Genomic DNA, 18,746 nt, shown 5'->3' on the forward strand with positions numbered 1-18,746 from the left:
TGAATAGAACACTTTTAGTAATAAGTTTAACATAACATTCAAATATTGTTTTTTCATTCCTTGGTAGTATGGAAGAAGTTTATGTTATAGCAAGACATAATTTTCATCCCCTGGGGGGAAAATTTGCTCTTTTCAAACTTCTCAGTGATCATACAATCACCATAAGGGGCCAATACATTCTTATCTCAGCAAAAAGATAAACTTTGAGATAACTACCTTAACTGATGTCAAGAAGTACCCACTCCCTTCACATTCTGGATGCCCTTTTAAAGTAAGAACTCCACAAACCTGAGGACCATAGATGATAATCCTTTGGGTAAGTATGATAAATTATAATAGTCACTCCACTAAACGAGGCATCTTCCTCAAATGGACAAAGAAATTAGTGAAGGAGTATTGGGGGATTACGTGGATCACTATCCTTTGCATTTGAATATGACACTGCTGATAGTGTATCATCAGCATTTCCTCTCTGTATGAATGTGGTTGAAAAGACCAATTAGTGAAGTAATTCTTTTCATATCAACTGCACATATAGGCTGCCTGTTATTCATTTAGTGTAAAAAAAAGGACAAGGACTCACTGTTCACAATATTCCCAAATTGAAAAATACATATATATAATCTAAAGATACTGTGTGACTTGAATGCCCCCTAGTGCACGACACAGACAGATGCAGGCACAGATCTAGTACAGCATTCAGTAGCATTATCAGATGGTGCAAGGTTATTCCTTAAACTCTAAAACTCATAAAAGAAAATGACAGCCAATTAAAGCAAAAGCACACACCAATGCCTAAAGTTCAATATTGGTTCTCCATATACCTTATACAATTGCTCTAATAAATTTATATTTCTATAACTTTCCAGTAGATTCTTCTAGTAATCTATCTACAGTGAAATGGTTAATTCAAAAATGCCTTTCATTAAGATCTGCTTTATAAGATTCTTTCCATCTAAATCCAAACTAAGTGGCTTGCATATCTTCTTAGATAAGCATGCTCAAACTGGAGCTTATCTACAGTCTACATGGCTGATAAAGACATCAAAAGTACTTAAATGCTTCGAGTAATTAGTTGATTGCCACTGGTGAAAACCTGATCAATACTGCATTAAAAAGAGGAACCTGACAATGATGAGAATTTTCTCTTTTGCACTGGACCAATCAACCATTTATATAAGCAAGAATGAGGAAGCAGCAAATACAATCACCAATGGGACATTCAGAGGAAGGAAATCAAAGTGAAGAAATCCTCTTACAACATATGAGACAAGAGAGGCTTGTGATCCCAGAAAGTCCACTCTCATTCTTCTCCTTTCCTCAGAGCCCTTTCTACTTCCTTCACAGGGTTAGGTTCTCTAAACTCACAGCACTCAAGCAATAAAGCCAGTTTAGGCTTTCATTATCTGAACAGCTAGTTGAAATTTTCTCCTCAGACTTGGATTACCTGCTACACTATTAAGTATTCTCCACGGATATTTTCTACTTTGAGAAGTAGCCAACTTAGCCTGATATATAAGCAAATGGTCTGAAGCTATGGTTCTCTCTCTCCGTTTTAAGTGCAATCCATGAAAATTTACAACTTTATTTGCCAAGATTTGAAGTAGAAAAATCAATGAGCCTATTATTTACATGTGTTTTATTCATTTCCTTATGCTTAAATCAACAGCATTTTATCCACCCTCACTCTTTCCAATTTCCTTCCAGGAATAGGGTAAACATCATGATGCTCATCACATGATTTTGTAATTTATGAAATGTAAAGTTATCCTTGATTCAAGATTATAGCCCAACTTTCTGCAGGCAGATTCTTGGTGGTCCTACCAAAAAAAAGCACCTTTTTCTGTCTAAGAGCTCCTACTTGTCCCTTCTGTAACTTCATGTCTAGCCTCCAAATTCTTGCCGTAGTTATCACATTATCATTATGTATCTTTAATGCATTCTTATACTCCATAACTAATTTTTAATAATCAAATATAAGTCTATTCCAGAGAGCTAGTGTTATTACAAATAATATACTTTTGGAATACTTTTTGTTTCTAAGTGAACAAACTTTTACCTGTGGGCCAATCTGAAGTGCTTGATTTTCTGTTGCCCTTTTTCCTGATTCTGTATTGCTCAGAGTAGTCTACCACTTCCCCTCGTGGTTTCCGCCCATCAGGGGAAGGGGTGAAGAATTTGGTAAGGCCATCAATGAGCCCTTTGGTTTTCTTGTTGAATTTCAAGGAGACACTGCTATCTCTGCAGAAGTCCAAGCCATCTATTCGCTCTAAATATCCTTCTTCTGATGATGATGCTGATTGGCTGGAGAGAGTGATTTTCCGTTTCCTACCCCTTCCAGGGCCAGTTCGAACTTTGCTGAAAGGACCTTTTGATCTAAAGAATTAAACAGGGAAAAAGATAACTATTAATAAATAATCTGTATAAGGTTTCTATTTAATATCTAACATATAATTAGTAAATGACCAACATACAGCTTTATTTTTAAAAATTCTGTATTGCCCGGCCGGGCATGGCTCAGCAGTTGAGCGTCAACCTAGGATCCAGGAGATCAGGGTTCGATTCCCGGTCAGGGCACATGCCCGGGTTGTGGGCTTGATCAATGACTCTCTCATCATTGATGTTTCTGTCTCTCTCTCCCTCTCCTTTCCTCTCTCTGAAATCAATAAAGATATATTTTTAAAAAAAAAAATTCTGTATTAAGAATATTTCATGCCCGGCCAGGCGTGGCTCAGCGGTTGATCGTTGACCTAGGATCCAGGAGATCAGGGTTCGATTCCCTGTCAGGGCACATGCCCAAGGTTGCAGGCTCGATCCCCAGTCGGGAGCATGCAGGAGGGAGCCAATCAATGCCTCTCTCATCATTGATGTTTCTATCTCTCCCTCTCCCTCTCCTTTCCTCTCTCTGAAATCAATAAAGATATATATATTTTTAAAAAGTATTTCATAAACTATAAATAAAAGTCCTATGATCTCTGTGCCAACTCAAACTTACACTTTTACGTTTAAACACAAGGATGGGTTATTCTCTGAAAGTGAGGAGTCAAAAGATCAATTTATAAAGCTTGACTTAAGATTTAAAATATGAACTACAGGCCCTGGCTGGGTAGTTCAGTTGGTTAGGGCTTCATTCCAATACGCCAAGGTTGCAGGTTCAATGCTTGGTCAGGGCACATACAAGAATCAACCAGTGAATGCATAAGTAAGTAGAACAACAAATCAATGTTTCTCTCTCTCTTCCCCTTCCTCTCTCTCTAAAAGTCAATCAATAAATAAAAAATATATGATCTACAATGCTGGTTCTATATATTTCAATCTGTTGCTACCCATTCATTTCAAATGTATCACCTTCAAGATACTCTTAAATATAGAAAAGGTTGGTAAAATTTTTAAGAATAAAGAGATTTACAGGCCTAAAGATATTTTACATTATCATCAAAAGTGAATTACCTTAGATATACTTTAAAAAAACAACCAAGAGGTAGGAATCTTGTCCCACCTCCTCCAGACATAGCCCAGTTTCCTAGTCCACAAGGGATAATTATATCCTGATTTCTGCTAATAGAGCAAAAACTTGCATTATTTTACCTCAGGACATAAAAATAACACTTAGCTATGACCTCAATAGAAGCTATCCAGTGATTTTTACTTCTAATAGAAATAAAACTACAGAGACTAATATCAGGAGAAAAATCTGTGAACTGCTAAGTAACATAATTTTTTCTTTCTTGTTTTTTCTAGAAGGCAATAGTTAAGAACCAGGCATTAGTGCTAGACTACTTGAGTTTTAATCCCAGCTCAACATTTACTATAAACTTGTGCAAGTTAATCTCTCTATGCTGTAGTTTCCACTTTTGAAAAATAAGAGTAACAACAGTCCCTAATTCATTGGGTTGTTGGGAGAATTAAATGATTTAACACATGTAAAGCACTTAGAAAGTGCCTTGGAAATTTATTAAGGGCTCAATAAATGTTAGCCATTATTAATACATAAAAATGCCAGTTATAACCATTGAAATTTTTTTCATAGAGCAAACAAGGGAATCCTACACTATAGAGAAGGCCCTATTATAGAGAAGGCCCTATCCTTTTCTCCCCTCACCTTGCCACAAGTACAACTTACACCGTGTTTTGTTTCTTTAACCTGTTTTTGGGACGTCCTATTGGATTAGCATAGCGCCGTTTTATCTGTGCCGCCTTCTTCTGCAGAAGTTTTCGTCCTTTTTTCCTAGGTCGACATATCTGACATATCCACATGCCTATAAAGAAAAAACATTCCACATAAAAGCACAGTAGATATAAATACACTGAAAGAGTTCAGATACTCTTAAGTCAGGAGTACTTAACCTCTTTCAGATCAAGGACTCTCATTTGAAAATCTGATGAAAGCCCCCCAGAAAAATAAACACGAAAACATATACACACAAAATTCTACATATAATTGGAAGAGATTCACAAATACCGGAAGTCCACTAATCCTCAGTTAAAAATCCCTGCTCTATACCTAGCACCCAGATACTGGTTTCTAATTACCATTCTATAAGAAAAGAAGCCAGCATTCTATAGAGTCATGACTGACTCTAGGACTGGCAAAGGGAAAATGCAAGATAACCTAGAACATCTTATGGTGCCAGATAACCAAAAAGTGCTCAAAACGTGATGAAGACATATCAAAAGGGCACGGGAACCAACTTGAAGGAGCTCCCCACAGTCAAATCTGGGTCAAACTTAGCAAAAAAAGAAATAATTACAGCAATGAGTTCTAGCCCATAGAATAAAATAAATATGGTGAATCTGTAATGATATAAATTACACAAATAAATAAATGGGAGAAAAATCATCATTATCAAATACCACAGTAAAAATTGGTGCAAGCAAGAATCACTGATGGATGCTAAAACTGATGGGCAAAGCAAAAAAAGAATAACTTCCTCTATGGATGCCTAAATACTGAAGAGAGAAAAATAATAATAAATCCATATCACATAAGAATGTCAGGATGCTTAAACAGAAAGACTGTTCCCACCATTAAGGTGACTGCTTTCTTCCTACTTATACAACCCCAAATAAAAAGATAAAAATTACTCTGTCATTTTAACAAAATAGATAAAAAATGCTTTTACTAGCATGACCCTTTATATTGCCAGTTTAATTTCAAAAAGTATTTCTCACCTTTTGGCATCCGGGTGAGTGGTGGATCACAACACTCCATGTGAAAACCTCGGTCACAGGAATCACAAAAGAGCATGTTATCCTAAAAAAAGAGAAAGGACAGTTCTCTGCTTTACCTTAAGAAACTATAACATAACAGGATCATGACTTCATAAAACTTAGGAAACTTCAATGATCTCAGAAAGGAGATGAATTAGTATTAACAGTAAAAGTTTCCTTTATTTGTATTAACTGAGTAAATGGTCACTCTGAGTTAACAAACAGTTTTAAGTTTTGCTTCCTCTGATCTTTAATAAAAACTAGTTTCATTACTTTCAAGTTTATCCAGTCATCAGATACAAGCTAACTTTAGTCTGTGTTAATTAAAAAAAGGACAATTCACAATTAATATACCAACTGACTAGTCCTAAAATGAATGCCTCCATACTACCGAAACCATTTCCAAGTATTATTTTAAAACAGCTTGGTCTCTCTGCAAATTTATAATTAAGGTGCTTTAGAAATTACCTAAAAATAATCCAAGTCTCAATGAGCAAGTAAACTAAACTAATAATAATTAATTTAGAGAGTCTACTGTTCTAAATTCTGCTGGACCAAGTGACTAAAAAATAACCAACCATACATAGAATGTACAACAGAATGCCAGTTGTACATTTTATTTCTAAATGAAATATTTACTGTGGAAGGTGAAGATACTCACTGCATTTTTGCCTTGATCTCGACAGGAGCTGCAGGTTTTACACTCAATGCACTGCCACCGTAAGGCCTTCACTCTAACCGTTAGTTCAGGGGAAAACTTTAAACAGGATGGATGACCTAATAAGAGAGGAAAATTCACAAATGAAACCATCAATCATTTTGTAATTGTATTAAAGGAAAAATGCAGAAAAAGTCAGTATCTTAAATCCAAACATATATCAAAGAAAATAGGATGCTCCTGGAAGCTTGCCACACCTGTCTCATTAGGACTTAATTCCAATTCAGTTTTATTAATGCTAAATAGGATTTAGTACACACCCCACAAATTTGATTATAAAAAACTTGACAAACTCCAAATTTTTATTAATTTTGCATTAAAGCATTATGTGTGTACATACAATACGTAACATGCCCAGGCCACTTCTTGAAGAATATGCAAAAACTTTAGGATATGGAACTATAAACATTTTGAAGGAAGATTTTACATTTCATTTTATACCCTTCTGTACTCTCAATTTTTAAAACAGTGACATGTGTTGCTTTTATAACTAAAAAAATATATAATAAAAATCCCAAAATTTAAAGTGAGTTATCTGTTCATCATTTAAGGCACTCAAGCTAAAACTAAAATGTAAGCAATACTTCTACTGACACCAGGCTGGGCATGGCTCAGCGGTTGAGCATCGACCTAAGATCCAGGCAATCGGGGTTCAATTCCCGGTCAGGGCACACACCAGGGTTGCGGGCTGCAGCCGATTAATGACTCTCTCATCATTGATGTTTCTACCTCTCTCTCTCCCTCTCCTTTCCTCTCTCCAAAGTCAATAAAGATATATTTAGAAATATATATATGTATCTATTTCTACTGTGACCAGAATTAACAGTAACAGAAAAACATGTTTCCTCTTCCAAGAGTTATCGGTTTGATTCTCAAAGTTTCAGAGTAGACAATTTGCCCTCAACTTTGAAAAGATTTGTCCCTTTCCTCTAAAATTTTATTATTATTATTATTATTATTATTATTATTGGTGAGAGAAAGGATTAAATTATTTTCTCTCCTCTCTTTTCTACTGATAGTCCTTCAATGAGGCGATAAGAAGTTTATCATCAAAATACCACTAACATTAAAGGAAAAAGGAAGAAGAGGTATAAAAATTTCATTCATAATTTCATCACCGTAGAATTGCCATTTTCATGTTCTACTTTTCCTTTGTAAACTGGCTAAAAGCACTTTCATGGTTTTAACTGCAGGGTCCACTGAGTTGATAAACATTATAACCTACTCAACCATTTCCTTACTGTTAAATACTTATAGACTATTACCCATAATTGTTAGAATACTAAAATAAATTATTTCACGTTTATCGATTCTCTCCTCCTTTTAACTTAATACCCTATGAAGTAAATTCCTGAAAGTGGGGTTGGTGAGTGAAATTAAATGAACATTTTTTATAGCTCGAGAGATAGAAATGCACTGCCAAAACATGTTCCAAACCCTATGATATATCCAGTGCCTCCAGCAAAGTACAAACATTTTGCCACAATTTGCTCAGTTTTAGGTTTGGGCTCTCTTATCTTTCAAGTTTTATTATTATAACAGCTATGAATTGACACTTCACTGCTGCTTTGGTGTGCATTCCTATTATTATTTAGGTAAAATATTTTTTTATATGCTCAACTATTAACTTTCTCTCATATAAACTGCCTGTTCATAGACTCTGTCCCTTGGACTTTATGCTTAGAAATGTAAACATACTCTTTGAACTTTATAGCTTTTGAGCCTCTGCCATACTTAATGCAATTATTTTCCCTGAACAATTCTTGCTTTTTAAAAAAAATTTTGGGTAGTTTAGTTCTCAATTTGGAAAATATCAAATTCCATATATTTGACTATGTCCATACTTTTCTTCCTTGGTTAGTGTGATAGCCAGGCTCCAAGCTGCCCTCGAATCATTCTTGCCCCCTTAGGGGCTATCACATCCTTTCTTAGTTCAGTCCCATAATAAATAATGGCTGATCTGTGTAACTAATAGGATACTGCTGAAATGACAGTATGTGAGTTCTAAGGCTAGGTTATAAAAGATTGAAGATTCCATCTTGCTCTCTCTCTTGGATATCTGCTAGGGGGAATTCAGCTGCCATGTATGGACATATATGCAGCCCTACGAGGAGGTCCACATGGCAAAGAACTAAGATCTTCTGTTAACTGGCAACATTAACTTGATAGCCAGCTATGTGATTCATCATGGAAGCCTTCAGATAACTGAAGCACCAGCTGAAATGTTGATTGCCACCTCATGAAAGATCCCAAGTCAAAACCACCTAGGTAAGCCAATTCCAAATTCCTGACCCACAGAAACAACATGAAATGTTTTTTAAATGTTTGTTATTGCTTTTATCTTCTGAGTTTTGAAGTAATTTTTTTCTTACAGCAATAGATGTTATTCTATTAGTTTTTTTAAAAGTTCTCTCTACAGTAATTTTTCAAATTGCATTCTTACCTATCTTACAGAAATAAATAAATAAATAAATAAATAAATAAATAAATAAATAAATAAATAAATAAATAAATAAATAATAGAGGAGATCCACATACCACTGTTGCCACAATCAGCACAGGAGATGAGTTCTTCTGGCTTCTTTTCTCGGTTTTGTTCTTTTGTACCAAGACAGAAACTACAGATGGGAATTGGTTCAGCAACCGGCTGTAAAGACAAGCACAATCATTCAGGAAATAGTACTTTTTCTTAGTATTAATCTAAAGACATTAAAATTACACTTTTAAATTCCCACAAAAGTTACACATAACTTTAGGATAAAAACATCACTCTCCTAAATTTCCAACTAAATAGGTCAACGTTTTACAAACTGGTCCTTGTAGTGACAACTTTGGTCCAAATAAAATCATATCCCAACTATATTGGTCATTTAGAAACTAAATGACACAGTATAGATTAAACAAAGCAAATTCTTCACCTACGATTGAACAATTCAACTGAATTAAGTGCAAGGAATCACAGTATCAGTTCCTTAAAAGGTATGTGATGTAGAAGAGTGATAAGAGATATATGAATAAGCATTATATAAGGCAGAAGACATTAAGTGCTCTAAGAGAGAAACTAGTGCTCTGTACAAATGAGGAAGATAAGTTCTAATTGTGGTTAGAAGGAGAAGGGTTGAAAAAGGAAGACAACATGTATCAAGTGCATATACTATGTTAACGGATCTTAAGAAGCTTGCCCAAGGATATTAGATAATAATTGTTAAAAGCAGGTTTAAGCCTAGGTTTCTATATTCCTCTGTCTACAGCACTGTCTCCCTCACCCTGAGGGTGGAGAGGAAGGCAATACAGGTAGTATAAACTAGATGAACTCAGGTGTGCACTCTGCTAAGGCCAGTGCTTAAAGGATATGGTTTCTGTAATAAGCGTGGGGGCACTGGGGTGGGGAGCTAGATCAGTTTGTCAAGACTGTCACTGAACGTTATGTAAGGAAGTTGGATTTTATCTTTCAGGAAAATAGAAGGTTACTGAACCAAAAGATGATCACCTGTATTTGAGAAAAATACCATCCTGGTTCTATTCATGAAGCCTGAGTCATAAATCAAGAAAAATAATTCCAAGAGCAGTATCAAAGACATATGGGGGGAACCTAAAGACAGGCAGAACACTTAAATAGTGGTTATACTAGTCTGGTGAAGACAAGATAAGAACCTGAACCAAAAAGTAAATGAAACAGAAAAAACAGCTATGGACTTAGAAATCAGCTACTTGTGAAGTGACAGAAAAAGAAATGAGTTAAACATGACTAATTTAACTAAAAAGATGGTAATACCATTAACTGTGGAAGGTAAGTCATCTTGAAGAAAATTAGGAGGAAAGCAAAGAGATGAGTTTGATTTCAGGTATGTTTAGTTTGGAGGCACTCTCAGGCAACTATTAATGCTAGGCATTGTGCAGGATAGCAATATAAAGCCTTCGAGATGCTTTTAGTCTACTGGGGGGGAAAGATAAAATGTTTGATAGAAGTATTACATGGAAAACAAAGAAGAAATGATCAAGTTGGGGAAGGGGTATCAGAGAAGGTTTCACAGACTTAAGTTGTTCTGGAGGTATTTGACAGGCAGGCCCACCTCCTGCTAGAGGTATTAAAAAAAAAATACAGAATTGGGTTTGGGGGTTAGGGAGAAGAGCTTAGTTTGGGACTTATTGAGCTTAAAATGCTTATGGAACGTCCCTGTAGCAATACCCACTGACATTATGATATAGGGATCTGGAGTTCAAGGGAAAGGGTGGTCTGGAAATAAAAATCTAGAAGTCATATACATACAAAATGGCATTAAGACCATCAGAGTTGATGAGTATTCCCATGGAGAACAGATGGAAATAAGAGAGCTAAGGTAGGAACACCAATATGTAAGTGACTGCCAGAGGGAAATGCCTGAAAAAGAAACAGACCCGTGAGAGAGCTGGACAGTATGTCAATATAGAAATGTCCAAACAAGCAAACTAATAGTACTACTCAGCTAAGAGATTATAGATAATCAGCTGGAAGTTGTCTTAATAATTATGGCTGTGGTAAAAACTAGCACATTTCTTTATATTAAAAAGAATATGAAAAAGGACTGGGGAATAAAGTCAGGAAAGACTTCATTCAGGAATAGATACTTAAACTCTAAAGAAGGCCTAGAGAGAAGGCAGAAGCAAGTTCATGAGGTTTGACCTGTATGCTATAACCTCTAAGTACCATGAGAAGATTTTAAGCAGAGGAATGATATGACCAAGATTTAAATTTTAGAAAAGTCACTTTATAAAGCAGTTGAAATGGATTAGAAGGAATATGATCTATAATCCAGGCCATGAGAAATGAGGGTTTGTACTAAGGCACTGACCAAAGGGGTGGAGAAAAAAGGTAAGCAATACTAAAAATACAGAACTGGCAGGATCTGATGGCTAATTGATTTGGGGTAGGGAGCACATTAAGGAAGATGGAAGACTTAGAAAGACACCATTAAAGATGTGAAAAGGCAAGCCACAGAATGAAAGATATTACAACATATTTTTTAAATGGCTCATATTCAGAACATTTAAAGAACTCTTACATATCAGCAAGGAAAAGACAGACAACAATAGAAAAGTAGGCAAAAGACTTCAACCAGGAATTTACTACAGAAAATACATGAATAATATATAAATGGCCAATAAAACATAAGAAATGATGCTCAACCTCTTTAATCATCAAGGAAGTAGATCTTTAAGAATGGCTAAAATTGTGAAGGCTGGCAATAGTAAGGGTTGATAAGAAAGTGGAACAACAGCCCGGCTGGGGGTGGCTCAGCAGTTAAGCATCGACCTAGGATCCAGGAGACTGAGGTTTGATTCCAGGTCAGGGCACACGCCTGGGTTGCGGGCTCGATCCCACTGCGGACATGCAGGAGGCAGACGATCAATGACAACTCTCTCATCATTTATGTTTCTATCTTTCTCCCTTCCTCCCTCTGAAATCAATAAATATATATTTTAAAAAGAAAGTGGGACAACAGGAACTCTTACACTGCTAACGGATATAAATTGAAAAAAAGCACTCTGAAAAATTTATGACATTATCTACTAGAATTAAACACAGACATACCAGATGATCCAGCACTTCCACTCCTAGATTTATATGCAAATAAAGTGCATACATACACATAAACAATAAAACGTTCACAAAAATAATCAGAGCATCATTATTCATAACAAAATTTACTCAAAATTTACCCAAACTACTAGCAGTGGTTGCACACATAAATAAACTGCGCTATATCCATACAGAATATTAAACAGTAATGAAAATAAGTTACAGTCAATAACATGGATGTGTATCAAGAACAATAGTGAGTGGAAGAACAGGCACAAAAGAATATACAGGGTTGGGCAAAAGCAGGTTTACAGTTGTTCATATGGAAAATAATACAATGCTACTATAAGAATAAACTCTGTGCTTCATGTATTCACAACTGTAAACTTACTTTTGCCTGCCCCTGTATGCTGTGTCATTTTGTTTACATAAAGGTCAAAAACAGTTCCATGTTGTTATAAGTCAGGATAGTGGTTATACCTTTAGGGAGAAAGGAAGTAGGTGCATTAGAAAAAGACTTATGAGGTGTTGGTAATGTTCTTTTTCTTGATGTGGATAGTGGTTTCAAATGTTAATTATATAATAATTAAGGTATAGGCTTATAATCTGTGTGCTTTTCTTTATGTATATTTTAGTTAGAAAGTTAAATTTAAATTAATGGACATCTATAGTGTAGGACTATGGTACCTTTGGAATATTCTACAAGAAATACCAATGATGATTTGGACATTGGAGTTTGGAACTTTGGATAGAAAATAGGCTAGAGACAGAGATTTAAAAGACATTAACATGCAAGTGATAACTGATAGCACCCAGTGAGAAGGTGGAGTGGGAAGAACATGGCAGACAGTAGGGGGAAGGGAGTGGAGAAGTGAGATGAAGTCTGAGACAGAGGAATATCAACATTTAGGAAAATCAGAGAAAAAGAAAAAGGAGGCCAGAAAGGACTAGTCTGAGAGAAAACAGAACCAAGAGAAGTGATAACACAAGAATTTTAAGAAGCAGAGAGCAATCAACAACATTGGAAAGATAAAGTATCTAGTGGATTCTACAACTGAGATATAGTTGGAGACCTTACTAGAGAACACCTTTTTCAGTGAAAGAATAAGAACTAAAGTCATAGGAACCAACAAACTGCCATAAAGGGACAGAGACCAAACAGGAGAGAGCAAAAAAGAAATGGCAAAGAGTTCTGATGTGTTCGAGGTATTTAAGATGAGAAGACTAAACCTATTTAAAATATGGAAGAGAAGACACACATGGTAAGAGATTCAAGAAACAAGAAATAACAGGAATATATTATGTAGTAAGGTTTACAACTGCTGTTCAATACGGTAGGCATACAACATGACTAATTTAATTTAAAATAAAGTTAAGTTAAATTGATTCCTCTGTCACATTAGCTACATTTCAAGTACTCAATAGTCATATGTGGCTAGTGGCTACGGTATTAGACACACAAATACAGAACAATTCCATCATTACAGAAAGGTCTATTGGATAAACACTAGTTTAAAGAGGATGAACTTGTTTTTTCAAATTTTTTTTAGGGATGATTTTAAAATTAAATTTATTGTGATGACAATGGTTAATAAGATTATATAGGTTTCAAGTGTACATTCTCCATATTGCACTGTGTGTCTACCACTCAAAATCAAATCATCTTCTGTTACCATATATTTGACTTCCTTTAACCTTTTACTACCCCCTACATGCCCCTTCCCAAAAGAGGATGAATTTTAAAGTATGGGTAAAGGGACTGGCCTTAGTAGTATAGTGATACAGAATTATATGTAAATGGAACAGTGGAAATAGGGAAAAGTTGAGAGTGCTAATTTTTTATAGCCTCATTCTTTCTGAAAACTAGGAAGTAAAATCACCTGCTAAAAGTGGGGCAGGGATTGGTTAGATACAGCAAGAAAAAGTGATAGCTGAGAAAACTGTGAGGTGAGATTGGCTGGGTCCAAGAACAGAGTTAACAAAAACCGCCCTCCTATCAAAATGGAAAATGGATACACATTCCTCAGGCAAGACAGAATCAGAAAAGTTTGTATTAGCATAAAGAATAAATTCAAAACCAAGAGAGAAAAGCTCATGGAGTCCCTGCAAAATTGCCTCTATCTTTTCACTAAAATAGAAGGCAATGCCACTTGCTTAAAGAGAAGTAAATAGGTATGGGTTTGGGCATTTACAGAGAGCAGAAAAAGTCTGGAAGCCTCTATGTGGAAGGTGAAAGGGAATCAATTAGTGATGAAAAATAAAATTGTCAATCAAGTCTAACAATAAAGCCAAGATCGGAAATTTGTAGCACTTCCAATCAAAATGGTTACACACGTTTCCTTAACATCTCTAAAGGCTTGTACTGACAAAATCAAAGAACTATAGACTGCCAAGACAAACCAAAGGGTGAGGTGCACTAGAACGCAAATGCAAATATTTCTGATGGTTGGCCAAAAAGTTGAGGACATCATAAGCAGAAGGGGCTGACAAACTGAAACTATAAGGAGTTAAGATACCATAGAAATCCTGATGAATTGGAAACAAAGGTCCAGCAGGAAGTAAAAGAAATGAAAAAGTAGTAGGAATGAGGATTGCTGGAAAGGAACTTTAGAGTTTGCTTTTCTAAGTATAAAGGTTTAGCTGATTTAAAAAAAAAAAAGGCAAATGTGCATGAATTCTTCAATATTTAGTAAACCCTATTCTAGACACTTGAAGGTACACTGGTGAAAAGGCAGACCAAACCCCACTTTCATAGTTTACATTCTAGTTGAGTGCAGCAGAAAGTAAAATTGAAGACAATAAAATCAGTGAGTCAAGAAGCTGGGAAAACATAATTTTAGAAAAACCATATAAATGTGTTCAAGTCAGCAAAGATAATGATTGTGCCAAAGATGAGAAAGGGAAGTTTTGCAAAATTTTTCTAAAGTTTTAGAGAAAAAAATATTGGTAAATGACAAACCCACCCCCATCCCCTCAAAAAAAGCAGAGGTTGTGGTATTAGTAGATGGAAAAAGCTTATCATCAGGAGAATTTGCTTAATAAAGGAATAACAATCATCTTAAAGGCTATGAAGATCAACTCTTCTTTTTTGAGTCTCTCCCCACACCTTTTAAAAACAGGGGTAAGCCCGGCCTGGTGGCTTAGTGGTTGAGCATCGACCAAGGATCCAGGAGATCTAGGTTCGATTTCTGTCAGGGCACATGCCTGGGTTGCAGGCTTGATCCCCACCCAGTAGAGGGTGTGCAAGAGGCAGCCAATCAATAACTCTCTCAACATTGATATTTCTCTCTTTCCCTCTCTCTCCCTTCCGCTCTGAAATCAACAAAGATATATTTAACAACAACAAAAACCAGGGCTAAGAGTATGGAAAAATAGCTCTACTTAGGAGGATATGGACACAATTCAATGTAATGACCTACTAGTGACATACTAGTAGTACCACTTTCACAGATAAAGAAGTCTATGTAACCTGCAATCTCGGAGAAGATGGAGAAGCCTATGTTATATAATAAAGAGCTACAGGGCAGAGAAGGAACAATATCATAATTCAAACTAATTTACCATAATTAACACACATTAGATATAGCAAAATACTTGGTTAATCTGCTACTACTTCTGAGAGATAGATTAGATCATATTTAAAGGAGCAAATATATAAAGATGAAGAGAAAGTGTGAAAAAGAATTTGTTATTCCTCGGCATAGGGAATGTCTTAAATGAATACTATAGTTATCTGTCTTTAAATATGTGCCTTTTATTATCTAGAACTAGACAATAAAGTTCCTAATGACAGAAAATCTTACTTAAATTCATACCTAAGAAATCCTTAGCAAAACTATCCCTATATGTTCCTATATGTTCCCTGGAATATTACTGCTGTTAATATTTTTTATATATGATCAAGACAGCATTTTTCCTGATACTGTCTATCCCAAAACAAAATAACTGAGATCATTCAAATCTATTCATTAAAGAGGCGGGTAAGAGTAGTGATTTAGACAAACTGGCTGCCTAGTAACTTGGGACTGAGTAGACAGTTTAACTCAACTGTTTTGGTACTTATCAAATGACCACAGTCTTAGACCTTGCCTACTCATTACACAAAACAATTTGTTGATTATTCCCAATAATGACAACTTTAAACACTATTTATATTTACAACGTGAAAATAAAATAGGCTAAAAAGCAATCTGCTAAGTCAAATACACACACTAGTTCAAACAGACTCAAATTATATAGAAACAGAGTTTTCAGTAACACATTGCGGTATAGTCGAATTTCCTTAACCTAAACACTTGATACTGAAGGTGTTCATTCTTTGACATCACAGGACCATGCATAAAAATGATAAATCTTTCAGTTACCAAAACAAAATGAATCCATAGAGAAATTCTATTCCTGACAATGATCATGATTTTTAAAAACTGACTGATAATTTCGGTGGGGGGGGGGGGAGTGCAATTTGGGAGAGTAATAGTACATTGAGGATCAGCCACTTTAGCTGATGAGCTACAAGCAAAAAAAGTGGTTTAAATAAATCATCTAGGTTACAACAAAACTTGTGAGGTTTTCTTTGTTGATCAAATAGCACTGCTAATTAGTAACTGTGTGTTTTTTAATATGGCTAACTATACTGTTAAGAACATAAAAAAATTACAACTCCAGATCTTTCTCATTCCCAAAATATTAATGAGCATAGAAGTCAGAGAGAAAGAACTAAAACTACATTGGTTCACTGCAAGATCTGAACCAGAAATATACTGGGGTGGTTTTCAGGACAGTGAAGAGATACTTATAACATTGTCCAAGTAAAACTCTACAAGCTCGTTTCAACTATCTTTAAATAAGAACAATTGTTAATACGATTTTTAAAAATCTGTGTAGAGATAGGCAATATGCCATATAATCACTGTTTCTACACCTGTCCAAGTTTAGTACTTAACTTATTCTCATATTTATATAAAGTAAATCTGATTCCACAGCTAATAAAACAAAAAGTTTGTAGCAAATGACTTTAAATACTGTTAAACACAGCAACCAGAGTTAACCTGTTAAAAGGTAAATCAGAGCATGTTACTAGGCTGCCCTAAACACTCCATCCAGTCCAATGACTTCCATCTCAGATTAAATGCCAAATGGCCCACAAGATCCTATGTGATCTGTACCCCCATGTATATAACAAGCAATGACCTCTTCAACATCATCTCTTATTGCTCTCTCCTTCTTTCATTCTTCTCCAGCTTCCTTGATTGCTTTTTCCTTACAAGTCAGATGTTCAGTCACAGGGCCTTTACAGCATTTGCTTTTCTTTAATTTGGAATTCTATTCCCTAGATCCTTCAGATCTTTCCTCAAAAGTCATCTTCTCAGTAAGGCTTTCCTTGACCACTCTATCTAATATTTCAAAACAACTCACCAACCACCATAATTTATACTCCCCTTCCTTCATCTTTCCCCCCAATCATTTTCATGTAATTAACATATTGTGTGTACGCGTACCTTACTATCTGTCCCCCACTAAACATAAACTCTATGAAGGTTCTAATTTCTATCTGTGTATTCATGACTGTAATCCTAGTACTACGAACAGTGACTAGTATAAACACTGAGTGTTGTTCAATACATTAAATTACCTTGTAGGACTAAAAGTAATAAGAAAAATAGTATCTTAGAAAGAACCGTGAGTTGGCATAAGACTGATAAAGCTATGAGCATCTTAATAATATATAAGTGCTCTGTTTACAAAGTAATCTCACAAGTAATTTCATGACCTCAATAACTAAGACTTCTGCCACAGCAACCCACCTTCATTCAATTTCTCAAAAGTAGGGGGAAATTTGTGGCAGGAGACACTTAGATTGTACCTTGTGCCACCTGTTGCTCTAGGTTGCCTTAAACACCATGTTGAGATCTCCATTATAATCACCAGATGGCAGCACTGAGGCAAATACATAGTAGATGCTCTGATAACCAGTAGACAGTTGAGGAGCATTCTTAGTTGAGCTTTTGGGAATAACTTCTAAAAACAAGAACAGTAAAAATTTCACCCAGAGATCTCTACTATGTGAGCTTTATATCATAAAAGAAAATAACCTTTTCAACACAATCATTTAGAATATCTTAAATATAATATTTTCTAGTTATCCAAATACATCATCTAAGACAGCCCCATCTTAAAGTTCAATTTTCATTTTTACCTCCGAGACTTGCCTTTAATTTTTTTAAATCCACTATACATGTCATTGTCCCCATTTTTTAACATCTTCTGAGGAACTCAAATCTACCTTTATGTTGTCTCTGCTCTTAAACACTGACATAAAGGATAGTCAAAAATCTGTTTTATGTAATTATTTCTAGTTATTTCAAGAGTGAATTGAATGGTAAACTCTAGAATTTGTGACCACCAGAATTTTCAAGGAAAAAAACTGCACTAATAAACTTAAGACTTATGACTTCAGGAACCTTTAGATCATTTAATAGGCTATCTGGTAATAAAGACATGTGATTTCTTAAAAGCCACAAATGTTCTCATGTTTTATTGCCACTGGAAATAACTGTGACAAGTTAGCATAGACAATATTAAGAGTATGAAAGAAGTAGATAATTCATGTAAGACTCCTTATGATACTCAAACATTCACTAAGCAATAAAAAATAGTCACATCAGCCCTGGCTGGTGTGGCTCAGTTGGCCGAGCATCGTCCTCCGCACGAAAAGGTCACCAGATGGATTCTAGGTCACGGCACATGCACGGGCTGCAGGCTCAATCCCCAGGAAAGGGCATGCAGGAAGCAGTTGATCAATGTATCTGTCTCACATCAATGTTTCTTTCTTTCCCTGGCCAGGGTAGTTCAGTAGTTGGAGTGTCAGCCCATGCACCAAAGGGTCGTGAGTTCGATTCCAGTCAAGGGCTGTGCCTGGGTTGCAGGTTCGATCCCCCCTATTCAGGGCGCCTCTCCCAGTGATGTTTCTCTCTCTCTCTCTCTCTCTCTCTCTCTCTCCCCCCCTTCCTTCCACTCTCAAAATCAATGGAAAAATATCCTAGGATGAGGATTAACAAAACAAGAACAAGAACAACAAAAAGGTTACATCATTCTTCCTTAAAGTACAAAATATCTATGCACCAAAAGGTTGCTGGTTCAATTCCTGGTCAGAGAACATGCCTGGGTTGTGGGCTCAATTCCTGGTAGGGGGCATGCAGGAGGCGGCCAATCAATGTTTCTCTCTTTCCCTCTCTCCCTTCCTCTCTAAAAAAACAA

General features: G+C 35.7%; 1 protein-coding gene across 3 annotated transcripts in view; it reads right to left on the minus strand.

Moving 5' to 3' along the window:
- The window catches only part of KAT6A (lysine acetyltransferase 6A), a 103,461-nt gene that overhangs the window by 36,235 nt on the left and 48,480 nt on the right, over nt 1–18,746 (minus strand). For 2 of the 3 annotated variants that reach the window (XM_087814190.1, XM_016195617.2), the window contains exons 3-7: nt 8,468–8,576; nt 5,873–5,988; nt 5,173–5,254; nt 4,124–4,259; nt 2,060–2,376 (exon numbers count right to left, since the gene is read on the minus strand). In XM_087814190.1, coding sequence (XP_087670316.1) covers nt 2,060–2,376; nt 4,124–4,259; nt 5,173–5,254; nt 5,873–5,988; nt 8,468–8,576 — 760 coding nt within the window. The remainder of the gene's footprint in view (nt 1–2,059; nt 2,377–4,123; nt 4,260–5,172; nt 5,255–5,872; nt 5,989–8,467; nt 8,577–18,746) is intronic. The other variant, XM_087814191.1, reaches the window with a different exon arrangement.

The sequence above is a fragment of the Miniopterus natalensis genome, chromosome 2 (genome assembly GCF_054644295.1).
Source record: "Miniopterus natalensis isolate mMinNat1 chromosome 2, mMinNat1.hap1, whole genome shotgun sequence".
Taxonomy (NCBI): domain Eukaryota; kingdom Metazoa; phylum Chordata; class Mammalia; order Chiroptera; family Miniopteridae; genus Miniopterus; species Miniopterus natalensis.